This window comes from Neoarius graeffei, chromosome 23 (genome assembly GCF_027579695.1).
Source record: "Neoarius graeffei isolate fNeoGra1 chromosome 23, fNeoGra1.pri, whole genome shotgun sequence".
In the NCBI taxonomy this organism is placed as follows: domain Eukaryota; kingdom Metazoa; phylum Chordata; class Actinopteri; order Siluriformes; family Ariidae; genus Neoarius; species Neoarius graeffei.
Window position 1 is genome coordinate 53,465,299 of NC_083591.1, and position 13,297 is coordinate 53,478,595.

The following is a 13,297-nucleotide window of genomic DNA, read 5'->3' on the forward strand; positions in this document are numbered from 1 at the left end:
GATCCGCATTGTTCCCAATGACCAATTACTGATCATCTATGTTTCTTAAAGACAGTCACTAATCATCATTGCTCCCAATGACCAATTACTAATCATCTGTTTCTTCTTAAAAATGAATTACTAATCACTATTGTTCCAAAAAACAATCACTAATCACCATTGTTCCAAATGGCCAATCGGTAATCACAGTCACTCCCACTGACAAACTACTGATCCTCATTGTTCCCAATGACCAATTACTGACCATCTATTTTTCTTAAAGACAGTCACTAATCACTATTGCTCCCAATGACCAATCACAATTGCTCCCAACAACAATGTACTGATCCCCATTGTTCCCAATGACCAATTACTGATCACCTGTTTTTAAAAGACTGGTCACTAATCCCCAGTGCTCCAAATGACCAATCACAATTGTTTCCAATGAGCAATTACTGATCATCTTTTTTCTTAAAGACCAATCCCTGACCCCCATTGTTCACAGTGATCGATCACTAATACCCCTTTTCCACCAAATCAGTTCCAGGGCTGGTTTGGAGCCAGTGCTGGTGCTGGTTCACAACTCATTCAACTTGCGAGCCAGCTGAGAACCAGTTTGCTTTTCCATCGCTCGCGGTGCTAAGCGGAGCCATGTCATTACGTCGCTGTATACATCATTACGTCGCTGTATACATCAGTTACGTCGCTGTATACGGAAGTTACAGCGCTACGTTTACATAAACCTTGGCGTGAATATCAAAGCAAAAACAACACGGAAGAAGCAGCAGCGGCAACAACAACAATACTAATAATGGATGACTTCGCGTTTGTACAGCTGCTGCTTCTCGCCACTTAAAAATGGTGATCTTTTGCGATCTTGTTAGTCTTAACAACTCCGCCCCCCCGCTGACGTAAGCGGTTCTTTCCTCTGGCCCAGCAGAGAGTTGGTGCTAGCCTGGAACCGGTTTTTCTGGCCCCAGAGCCAGTTCTTTGTCAGTGGAAACAGAAAACCCGGTTCCAAACTAAGCCCCGGCCCCGAACCAGCCCTGGAACTGCTTTGGTGGAAAAGGGGCAAAAGTCCCATTGTTCCCAATGACCAACTACTGATCATCTATTTTTAAATGAACAATCACTAATCCCCATTGTTCCCAATGGCCAATCCCTGATCATCTATTTTCTTAAAGACCAACTCACTAATCCCCATTATTCAAAATGACCAATCACCATTTTTTCCAATGACCAGTTACTGATCATCCGTTTTTCTTAAAAACCAATCCCTGATCCCCATTGTTCCCAATGGCCAATCCCTGATCGTCTATTTTCCTTAAAGACCAGTCATTGATCACATTGAGCCCAAAGACCTGTTCAATTGATTATTTTGTAATGACATAAAGTGTTTGTATGAACAAAGACTCCTCTCTCGATACTCTTTGACCAGGGATCAGCTTCTTTCTTCCAAACAAAGTCAGCAATACTGCTTTTTGCTCGAGGTTTAATAAATTCCGAACTTTCAGCTGCTTGCAACTTGAAAATTTCAACTTCCTAGCAATAGTGTCTATGATAAAATCAGTCATGCAATTTTTTTTACCCAGTTTCCCCTCAGTTTTTGGTCACATGATTAGCCTACCCTAAACCACCCTAAACAACAGGTGAGAAGAATCACCGTTTTTCTCTCTCGGATCCCCAGACATGCAAAGCATCCTCAGTATTCAATCGCACCATTCTCTTGACAATAAAACTCAACCTTGGGCAGCTGCACCACTCAGCCCCCATGAAAATTACATTTAAATTCCACTTTAATGAATTTACAAGCAAACAAAAGCTGGTTTCACGTTTCTTTTAGTTTCACTAAATTATCCTTGCCTGACTCAAACCACGGCTTTGCCTCGCTCATATTCTTATTCATTGTGAATTCATTATCATGTGGACCACAGTGCAAACAACACAAGTAACTCTAGAGGACCAGGTTTAACCCTTCAGCTCCCAGGAAACATTGGCAGATCCTGACATTCCTCATGCTTATACCTTCACACGTTCAATATTAGGGTCATTGACGATCCATTTAGATTTACAGCATGCGGCAGATGCGCAAATCCAGAAGTCCTTTTTAGTTTCCATTGGTTACTGAATAAATCGTAGCAGTTACTGAATTATATTTACATAAGAAGGACTGAGATACAAGCCTGGATTTTAAGGGGTTTAGATTTTAAAGGTTTAACGAAACAAATGCTGGGTAAAACTAAAAGTCAGAGCCAAAATCGAGCTAGTAAATTGCGCCAAATAGACTGAAAGAACTAAAAGAACTTGTTATTTCAACTCAACACCAAGCTTATCAAATTCAATAAAGCTGGTTTTATTTCCGACAGTGCACGTTTTCTTACTTGGTTCTGACTGACTTTACTCTTTCAGGTAGTTTAACAGACAATTAAACACAACCTACAGCAAAAAATATTATTTGTAAACAGTGGTGAAATCTAGTATTGCTGCTTTTGGTTATTGATTGATTGATTGATTGATTGATTGATTGATTGATTGATTGATTGATTGATTGATTGATTTCTGGGTCAAATTGCAAGTTACAGCAGCATAAAAATCACGAGACGCTTGGGAAATTTTAGCCAAAGATCCTGTGTGCTTAGCTAGCTAGCTAAGTTTGCTGATGTCCGTAAACAAAATCACAGTTGCAGTACATTTTGAAACATTTGGTGATTATTGAATTAACAAAATATTGAATTATTCTCGTGAATTGAATGATCCAAAATAAGGCTCAGGGTAATTAATTGGCTGGAGATTTAGTTATTTATTTTTTAATTTGATGTATTTTATCATGGTAGGATGATATTGGCATGTTTATTCTATCCACATTCACTGGATATGAGCAATCACGCACTCTGATTGGCCACTCTACTACAAGGATATCAGCTTATATACCGTGAGAAAAACAAAATGACCAAAAAAAGCAACAAAATATGGAATGAAAGTATTTACGGAAGCCGAAAGAGGCCCTTCATATAATCTTTTTTTATTCACCTTGTTATCCCGAGATAACGACATAATTAATTCAGGATCTCGAGAAAACAACACAACTAATTCGAGATCTCGAGAAAACAAAACCGTTATTTTGTGATCTCGAGAAAACAAAACAATTGTTTCATGATCTCAGCTGGATCACCGTATCTCCGTCGGTAGAGACGAAGCCGGGCCAGTCTTCTGCGGAGGTGCCACGGACTAATTTTGAAATTATCCCTTATTAAAAGACTTAATGCAATCTCTCCCTGTGTCAAACCCTGATCAAAATATTGCCTTATTAGGTGATCGATTATTCCAGACATTCTAATGACCAAAGTTGCGTCTATACAGAGTGAGAAATAGCCCCAAAGTCAGCATATCACAAGTCTCTTGGCGTACCTGAATGAACCATTTCTCAGCTGTTTACTCGAGATCATGAAATAATTGTTTTGTTTTCTCAAGATCTCAAATTAGTTGTGTTGTTTTCTCGAGATCCTGAATTAATTATGTCGTTATCTCGGGATAACAAGGTGAATAAAAAAAAGGATTATATGAAGGGCCTCTCTCGGCTTCCGTAAGTATTTGATGATAATAATGTATATTTTTTATTTTTCAAGAATTATTATTATTATTATTATTATTATAGTGTTTTTCACAAATTGCTCCTGTCATTTTGCCGGTTTGTTTACATTCTAAGCGGAAATGATTTTGTCGGACGTTTTGTATAAAGTTTTTATTTATCGAATTTGCAAAAAAAAAACAATAAAAATGCTCCGTTTCTCAAAATCCAGTGAATTTGGATAGAATAAAACTGCAATTCCACTCAATCTCATCATACATGGCTTATAGACAACTCGGTGCTACGCGCCTTGTCGGCTACCAGCTCATGTACGACTCAATTTTGTGGAATAACTGTTAAATATTCAATACTCCTGGTATCTTGTATTTGGATGAGTGTAAAGTTCCAAGGTGATCTTTATGCTTCTTGGGCAGTAAGAAAAAATTCAGTTCTATTCTATTCAGTTTGATTTGTTGGCATGATTTTGTTTGTTTTTGCTCTTTTTTCCTTTTATTTTAATTTCTGTTTGTATAAAACCTCTTTAGGCTGTAACTGATGTAACAATCACTTAATGCAAAGGTCATTTATTATTATTATTATTATTATTATTATTATTATTATTATTATTATCTAATTGTTTAAAATGATGTTCTGGCATACTTTAAGAGAAGCTGGGGGAAAAAAGACGGAAAGTGAAACTTTTTTTTTTGTCATCGCACAGCTCCGTGTGTCAGAGCACCGTAGTTAAAATGTGATCGATTCTAACCAAAGCAGAGACAATCATTGAATCCTGAATCGTGAGCTTGCATTCGTTTTCCGGACTCTCCTGGTTTCTGAGTAACATCAGATACATTTTTCTGGAGTCATTTTTAGCTACTGATTTTTTTCCCCCCCTTCATTCACAGATAACTATGTGGTCACAGACCACGGCGCGTGTGTGCGAGCTTGCAGCCCTGGAACTTATGAAGTGGACGAAGACGGGGTCAGGAAGTGTAAGAAGTGCGAGGGTCTGTGTCCGAAAGGTAGGGTATGAAAGATGGATTGCATGAAATTGCATGATTCATTTTCTGTATAATGTTTATATTAATGCTCTTGTTCTAACATTATCGTTTCCGTAGTAACTAATTCACAGGGGCTTATACCGTACATACCGGTAATCCTAACACTCCACATAATCTAATCACAACAATCAACAAATTTTGTGTTGCTGTTAAAAGTGCTAGTGGTTTGCAATTAGGGTTGCCACCTGTGTCTGACAAAAATCCTGGACATTTCGACCATCCAATCGACCTTTTTGCTTGTAAGCAACGGCGCCCTTCGCACATCTAACCCAAGACAAAAATCGCCCTTCTACGCTGAAACTGTATTGCTCTAATTAGTAAAAATGATGCTTTTGCTAGTTATTTGTTTAGTTAATTGCTTTACATAATATAGCAGGTCTTCATTAGCCTGGCAAGCCAGACTAAATGTGAATATTTAGTCTGGCCTCGATCCGTAGACATTTCTGACGGGGGTGGGATGAACAAACCGCTGTCTTTCAAACTGTCTCTGTGCGTATAGGCCAACGCTCTGACCAATCAGCGCAACAGTGACTGTGACGTAGCCAGAGTGACAGAAAGCAGTGGGGGAGACCTTGAAATAAATAATTTTTCAAAATGCGTATTAATTAATAAACAGGTTCTAGACATTAAGAAGTTTGGAGATAATGACCACAAGTTTGGAGTCTGTAACACATACTTAACATACACTCATTTTTTTTCCCAAGTGTTTTTCAAGGCTTTGCTTAAACTGTTTTTGAGAGTTTTTATTTAGTGGTGTTTGGTGAAATAATTTCCCTTAAATTTAAAATAACAGGAAAATAAGAAACAATCAAAAAGTAATGTTTCAAAGCTGTTTATTAATTCTTCGTACTGCACAAACTAGCCCCATCCTTTTGGCTACGAGCGGAGCCAGCTGGTAGATCAGACTTTTGCCATAGCCGGTCGGCAAAACAGCGAAAATGTCCTTCTTGAAAAGGAATGAGCGGAGAGCCTCTTCCTGCTCATGTTTCAACGAAAACTCCAAGTCTAATTCTTCTAAAACTGATTCCAAAGCGGAGTCAAACGCGCACTGTTCACTAGCCGTAGCCATCTTTCCTGTTGCGCTTTCTCCAGCGTCACGCAGCCTTGTCGTCACTCCTGCAAAAGCCCGCCCAAAGAATCCAAACAAAAACCTTGCGTTGTGATTGGCGGGCACGATTTGATGCCCGGGGTGTTTTTGTTTATATGGTGCGAGGCTAGACCCACTCGCTAGGCAAAAATATTTTTGGCCGCTAGGCGGGTGGGTCTAGTTTACTAGGCTAGGTCTTCATTATTTTGGTTTATTTCCAACAGTTTTTGGTTGTGGACACCTGGGGGCAGTAGTGGGCACAGGTAAAAGGGGAATACATAAGTTCTGTTTGTTTGCTTATGTGGAATAAAAATAATGAATCTAATTTTTCATTGTATCTAAGAATACCTGAATGTAACAATGTAAGGTGTAGTGTCAAACAGCTTACCTGATTGCTTAGAGTGTGGTGTGTGCTTTGCTTGTGCTTGCCTGTGCCTCTGCTGCTCTTGGCTAAACAAATACATAGGAGGACATGTAACTGATATAACTGAGTACATACAGGAGTATGTACTACACTACACTATTTCATTTAATTCACCAAAACCTTACCTAATCTTCCATTTATATTTGGTGTTTTTCTTTGCTGCTGCTATGAGTCCTGGCTGATTTTCAATGAATGTCTTGAACTCAGTACAGGACAACTGAAAGTTTAGCCTGACTTGAAGCTCAGCCTTCACCATTGCAACAGAGAGTCTGTTTCTTTTATCAGTCCAAGCCGGTTCCAGGCTAGCACCAACTCTCTGCTGGGCCAGAGGAAAGAACCGCTTACGTCAGCGGGGGGGGCGGAGTTGTTAAGACCAACAACAATAACAAGACCGCGAAAGATCACCATTTTTAAGCGCCGAGAAGCCGCAGCTGTACAAACGCGAAGTCATCTATTATTATTGTTGTTGTTGTTGCTGCTTCTTCCGTGTTTTTGCTTTGATATTCGCGCCAAGGTTTATGTAAACGTAGCGCCGTAAGTGACGTATACAGCGACGTAATGACGTATTCAGTGACGTGATGACGTGGCTCCGCTTAGTGGCGCTTAGCACGGGCGAGCTATGGAAAAGCAAACTGGTTCTCAGCTGGCTCGCAAGTTGAAATACACATTTTGCCCATCATGTACAAAAAACCGGGACATTCAGTGTCCCGGATTTTTATTTTTTTTTTCCGGGACAGACCATGAAAATCCGGGATAATCAGGAAAAACCGGGACAGGTGGCAACACTATTTGCAATTGATAATTGGAAAGACTGTTTATAGCTGCTATAATGTAAGTGTTAACAGGAGCTTGTTTCATGGGCGTTCCACAACATTACAAGTAACTACAAATGGATAAAAAGTACAAGATTTGATTCTTTACTTCATAATAAATGTAATTGCCGGGACATTTTTATGATATGAGACCAGTGAAACACTTTGCGACATGCTCTTATTGGAAAAGAATCCAGTTATACATTTTCACTGTTCACCCTGTTGTTGATTATTTTCAGACGAATGACATCAAGTGTTTAACATCCAAGTGTTTTATTCCTTAGATATTATCTAAAGCTAAAAATCATTCCATTCAACCACCATTTTGAAGTCTGAACTCACTCGATACGTCGTTAAACATCCGAACTAGAAATTGAGGCGGGGTTTAGAGGGAAAGCGTGTGGACGTGTCTTGTCATTGTTCGTACTCGTTCTTGTCACGATTTAGAGTTTTAGTAAGTTTTAGCGTACGGGTGCGTGATCTTGTTAATCATGAGGAGTTTACGTACTAATTTTATTAGATTTAGGGATTTTGAGATTGAGATGTCGTAAGGACATCCAGTTCCTGGGTGACCTGGTGGTGCAGTGGTTCGCACTGTCGCCTCACAGGAAGAAGGTTCTGGGTTTGAGCCAGTGGCTGACGATGGCCTGTTTAGTTTGCACGTTCTCCCCGTGTCTGGGTGCTGTGGTTTCCTCCCACAGTCCCAAGCCCGGATAGATTGAGGAGGGTTGCGTCGGGAAGAGCATCCGGTGTAAAAAGCTATGCCAAATCAAATATGCAGATCAAGATGACCCCTAACAGGAGTAGCCAGAACAAGAAGGACATCCAAGTGCTACTTTACTAAAACAAATCGTTATTATGGCTGGGTTCTTGCCCGAATTGATAATCCCATATTCAGTTTTTCTTTGGCTAATCAGACACAAGGTACGGCACCACACTTGCCGGAGCAGTTGTCAGTTAGGTACCGGTACCTTGCTCAAAGGCACTTGAGCCAGTCCTGATGGTTCAGGGAATCCAACCAGTGACCTTTTGCTCCCAAAGCTGTTTCTTTCACCATTTAGCCATGGCTTCCGCCTTATCAATCAAGTTCTTTCCCCAAATCTAGTTATCATGTATTTTTATTTTGCAGTGTGCTCTGGACTAGGTGTGGGCCATCTAACTCACGTCATGTCAGTCAACGCCAGCAACATCGATTCATTCGAGAACTGCACGACTATCAATGGAGACATCTCCATCCTGAGGACAACGTTCCAAGGGTGAGCTGAGACATATCAAGCATCGTGTTAAGAAAGAATCCCAACATAATGGATTAGTGGTTACCATGCTGAGTTTGAATCCCACGATGGACTTGTTCTTGAGCAAGACCTTTAACTGTAAAAAAAAAAAAACAGTAGGATGAAATGGTCTTGAGATTGAATAAAAACCTAAAAGTATGGCTATGTTATACAGTATCAGTAAAACAAACAACTTGATTGATTGATTCTTGTCTCTGAGCTTCTTAGCATTAAGATTCCTCAAGATCATGATGAACAAAAAGCTGATGATGTTGAGTATTTCATGATGTTTTATTACAGGGATAAATTTACTGGCACTCCGCCCCTGGATCCCGCCAGACTCAACATTTTCAAAACAGTGAAAGAAATCACTGGTGAGTACAGCTCCGTGTGACTAAACACCTTTTATTTACATAGTTTTATATGTCTATTAACTACAAAATAATAATCAATTTTTAAAAATCTGTCCTTCCGAAGGTTAAAGTGTCATCGCTCCTGAACTTTTATTGGCTTGATAGAATTAACTGTAATTCAGTTTAACTGAAACTCTCTCACCAAAGTGTTTCATGATCTAGTTTATCACATTATATTAATTAATTCATTCCACTTCATTCCCAGGCACGCTGCTGATCCAGTGCTGGACGTCTGACCTGCCTTCTCTCAGCCCTTTTGAAAACCTGGAGGTGATCCGTGGAAGAACCAAACACCAGTAAGCTTTAAAACACGTTCATCCCAAGTCTTTTTATACAGAACTCTTATTGGATTGAGGTTAATCTCCCAGTAATCCTTGCTCTGAGAAGGAAAGTGTCACCATGACAGGCTGATTATTATTATTATTATTGTTGTTTTTCAGAGGTACGGTGAGTCTGGGTGTCAGTGGGACGGACATAACGCACCTGGGGTTGCGCGCTCTGAGAGAGATCAGCGACGGCGACGTAACCATCATACACAACAGCAAACTGTGCTACAGCAGTCCAAGTCACTGGAAGCTCCTGTTTAAATCAGACACACAGACGGCCAAACTCGCGTATAACACAGACGCCGCCACCTGTGGTACAGACTTTACTGTATTACCCAGATCTTAGAAAATAAACGGTCTGCAGTGTATTAAAGGGCTCTCGCGTGGTTCTGTGATCACAGTGCCTTTTCCACTTTGTGTCTCTTAAACTAGTTTTTATCGTTTTTCAACACGGAATCAAAGAAAATTTGAACACAGGATCCAATTTCACACAAGAAGTACATTTTTACAAGGTTTATTTGTTTACAGCTTGCATTTTGCTCACAAATCCGTTCTATCTATCTATCTATCTATCTATCTATCTATCTATCTATCTATCTATCTATCTATCTATCTATCTATCTATCTATCTATCTTTTTATTGATCTATCCTTTCTTTCTTTCTTTCTTTCTTTCTTTCTTTCTTTCTTTCTTTCTGTCTATTGGGCTTTCTTTCTTTTCTTTCTGTTCTTTCTTTCCTTTCTTTTTTACTTTCTGTCTATTGGTCTTTCTTTCTTTCTTTCGTTTTATTTATCCATCTTTCTTTCTTTCTTTCTTTCTTTCTTTCTTTCTTTCTTTCTTTCTTTCTTTCCATTTTTACTTTCTGTCTGTCTGTCTGTCTGTCTGTCTGTCTGTCTGTCTGTCTACCTATTCTTTCTTTCTTTCTTTCTTTCTTTCTTACTTTCTGTCTATTTGGTCTGTCTGTCTACCTATTCTTTCTTTCTTTCTTTCCTTTCTTTTTTACTTTCTGTCTATTGGTCTGTCTATCTGGCTTTCTTTCTTTCTTTCATTTTACTGATCTTTCTTTCTTTCTTTCTTTCTTTCTTTCTTTCTTTCTTTCTTTCTTTCTGTCTATTGGGCTTTCTTTCTTTTCTTTCTTTTCTTTCTTTCCTTTCTTTTTTACTTTCTGTCTATTGGTCTTTCTTTCTTTCTTTCTTTCTTTCTTTCTTTCTTTCTTTCTTTCATTTTATTTATCCATCTTTCTTTCTTTCTTTCTTTCTTTCTTTCTTTCTTTCTTTCCATTTTTACTTTCTGTCTGTCTGTCTGTCTGTCTGTCTACCTATTCTTTCTTTCTTTCTTTCTTTCTTTCTTACTTTCTGTCTATTTGGTCTGTCTGTCTACCTATTCTTTCTTTCTTTCTTTCCTTTCTTTTTTACTTTCTGTCTATTGGTCTGTCTGTCTAGCTTTCTTTCTTTCTTTCATTTTACTGATCTATCTTTTCTTTCTTTCTTTCTTTCTTTCTGTCTATTGGTCTTTCTTTCTTTCTTTCTTTCTTTCTTTCTTTCTTTCTTTCTTTCTTTCTTTCATTTTATTTATCCATCTTTCTTTCTTTCTTTCTTTCTTTCTTTCTTTCCATTTTTACTTTCTGTCTGTCTGTCTGTCTACCTATTCTTTCTTTCTTTCTTTCTTTCTTTCTTTCTTTCTTTCTGTCTGTCTGTCTACCTATTCTTTCTTTCTTTCTTTCTTTCTTTCTTACTTTCTGTCTATTGGTCTGTCTGTCTACCTATTCTTTCTTTCTTTCTTTCTTTCTTTCTTTCTTTCTTTTCTTTCTTTCCTTTCTTTTTTACTTTCTGTCTATTGGTCTTTCTTTCTTTCTTTCTTTCTTTCTTTCGTTTTATTTATCCATCTTTCTTTCTTTCTTTCTTTCTTTCTTTCTTTCTTTCTTTCTTTCCATTTTTACTTTCTGTCTGTCTGTCTGTCTACCTATTCTTTCTTTCTTTCTTTCTTTCTTTCTTTCTTTCTTTCTTTCTTTCTTACTTTCTGTCTATTGGTCTGTCTGTCTACCTATTCTTTCTTTCTTTCTTTCTTACTTTCTGTCTATTGGTCTGTCTGTCTACCTATTCTTTCTTTCTTTCTTTCTTTCTTTCTTTCTTTCTTTTTTACTTTCTGTCTATTGGTCTGTCTATCTTTCTTTCTTTCTTTCTTTCTTTCTTTCTTTCTTTCTTTCTTTCTTTCTTTCTTTCTTTCTGTCTGTCTGTCTACCTATTCTTTCTTTCTTTCTTTCTTTCTTTCTTTCTTTCTTTCTTTCTGTCTATTGGTCTGTCTGTCTACCTATTCTTTCTTTCTTTCTTTCTTTCTTTCCTTTCTTTTTTACTTTCTGTCTATTGGTCTGTCTTTCTTTCTTTCTTTCTTTCTTTCTTTCTTTCTTTCTTTCTTTCTTTCGTTTTATTTATCCATCTTTCTTTCTTTCTTTCTTTCTTTCTTTCTTTCTTTCTTTCTTTCTTTCCATTTTTACTTTCTGTCTGTCTGTCTGTCTACCTATTCTTTCTTTCTTTCTTTCTTTCTTTCTTACTTTCTGTCTATTGGTCTGTCTGTCTACCTATTCTTTCTTTCTTTCTTTCTTTCTTTCTTTCTTTCTTTCTTTCTTTCCTTTCTTTTTTACTTTCTGTCTATTGGTCTGTCTATCTAGCTTTCTTTCTTTCTTTCTTTCTTTCTTTCTTTCTTTCTGTCTATTGGTCTTTCTTTCTTTCTTTCTTTCTTTCTTTCGTTTTATTTATCCATCTTTTCTTTCTTTCTTTCTTTCTTTCTTTCTTTCTTTCTTTCTTTCTTTCTTTCTTTCTTTCTTTCTTTCCTTCCATTTTTATTTTCTGTCTGTCTGTCTGTCTGTCTACCTATTCTTTCTTTCTTTCTTTCTTTCTTTCTTTCTTTCTTTCTTTCTTTCGTTTTATTTATCCATCTTTCTTTCTTTCTTTCTTTCTTTCTTTCTTTCTTTCTTTCTTTCTTTCTTTCCATTTTTACTTTCTGTCTGTCTGTCTGTCTACCTATTCTTTCTTTCTTTCTTTCTTTCTTTCTTACTTTCTGTCTATTGGTCTGTCTGTCTACCTATTCTTTCTTTCTTTCTTTCTTTCTTTCTTTCTTTCTTTCTTTCCTTTCTTTTTTACTTTCTGTCTATTGGTCTGTCTATCTAGCTTTCTTTCTTTCTTTCTTTCTTTCTTTCTTTCTTTGGTTTTATTTATCCATCTTTTCTTTCTTTCTTTCTTTCTTTCTTTCTTTCTTTCTTTCTTTCTTTCCTTCCATTTTTATTTTCTGTCTGTCTGTCTGTCTGTCTACCTATTCTTTCTTTCTTTCTTTCTTTCTTTCTTTGTCTGTCTGTCTGTCTGTCTACCTATTCTTTCTTTCTTTCTTTCTTTCTTTCTTTCTTTCTTTCTTTCTGTCTATTGGTCTGTCTGTCTACCTATTCTTTCTTTCTTTCTTTCTTTTCTTTCTTTTCTTTCTTTCCTTTCTTTTTTACTTTCTGTCTATTGGTCTTTCTTTCTTTCTTTCTTTCTTTCTTTCTTTCTTTCTTTCTTTCTTTTTATTGATCCATGTTTTCTTTCTTTCTTTCTTTCTTTCTTTCTTTCTTTCTGTCCATCCTTTCTTTATTCCTGTCTGTACTTTCTGTCTGTTATTTTGCTCATAAATAAGTAAAAGTGTTGAAGGAAACAGGTTTATGTATTATTATTATTATTTTTTTTTTTTTTTTTTAAACTAGCTGTTAGCATTTGATGCTTTCTTGCTTTATTAAATGTTCTTGCATGAGGGCATTAAGGACATTCTTAAATGATTCAATTAGTTACTTCCAATGAATAATTTACTTTCCGAACAGGGTTGTGCTTTAACAGTGACCTCATCAGTTAATATCGCAATGAGAGAACTTATTTTTCTTCTTCTTCTTCTGATGAAACTCGGAGGCAATGTCCTCCATGGGACTTGTAGAATAAAGTGGGGGTTTTTTTCACCTGAGCAGAACACACACGTGCTCTTAACGCCACAATTGCTTGGTTTCTCTGTTTTCTACAGTGGCGCAGAACCGGACCTGTGATGAGATGTGTACGTCTGACGGTTGCTGGGGTCCGGGGCCCGACATGTGCTTCAGCTGCATGAGCCACAGCCGCAAGAAACGCTGTGTAGCTTCCTGTAACCTCCTGGAGGGGTGAGTCCAATCTGGACTGCTGTGGTGCACATCACGGTTACACTTTTCCACCAACTGGTACTGGGATCTTTATCCAAGAAACGTGTGAGATGAGAAAAAAATCAGTGGTACACGCGTTTGCAGTGAAGTGTGAGATCAGAAACGGGATGAATTTCGATTACATCACATGACAAAGTATCAGA

At 37.5% G+C, this 13,297-nt stretch overlaps 1 protein-coding gene across 1 annotated transcript in view; it reads left to right on the forward strand.

The window, feature by feature from the left end:
- Nucleotides 1–13,297, forward strand: part of egfra (epidermal growth factor receptor a (erythroblastic leukemia viral (v-erb-b) oncogene homolog, avian)) — a 144,124-nt gene that overhangs the window by 85,362 nt on the left and 45,465 nt on the right. Inside the window, exons 8-13 of the mRNA XM_060906408.1 lie at nt 4,453–4,569; nt 8,061–8,187; nt 8,506–8,579; nt 8,824–8,914; nt 9,059–9,258; nt 12,983–13,115. Of these exons, the coding sequence (XP_060762391.1) occupies nt 4,453–4,569; nt 8,061–8,187; nt 8,506–8,579; nt 8,824–8,914; nt 9,059–9,258; nt 12,983–13,115 (742 nt within the window). The remainder of the gene's footprint in view (nt 1–4,452; nt 4,570–8,060; nt 8,188–8,505; nt 8,580–8,823; nt 8,915–9,058; nt 9,259–12,982; nt 13,116–13,297) is intronic.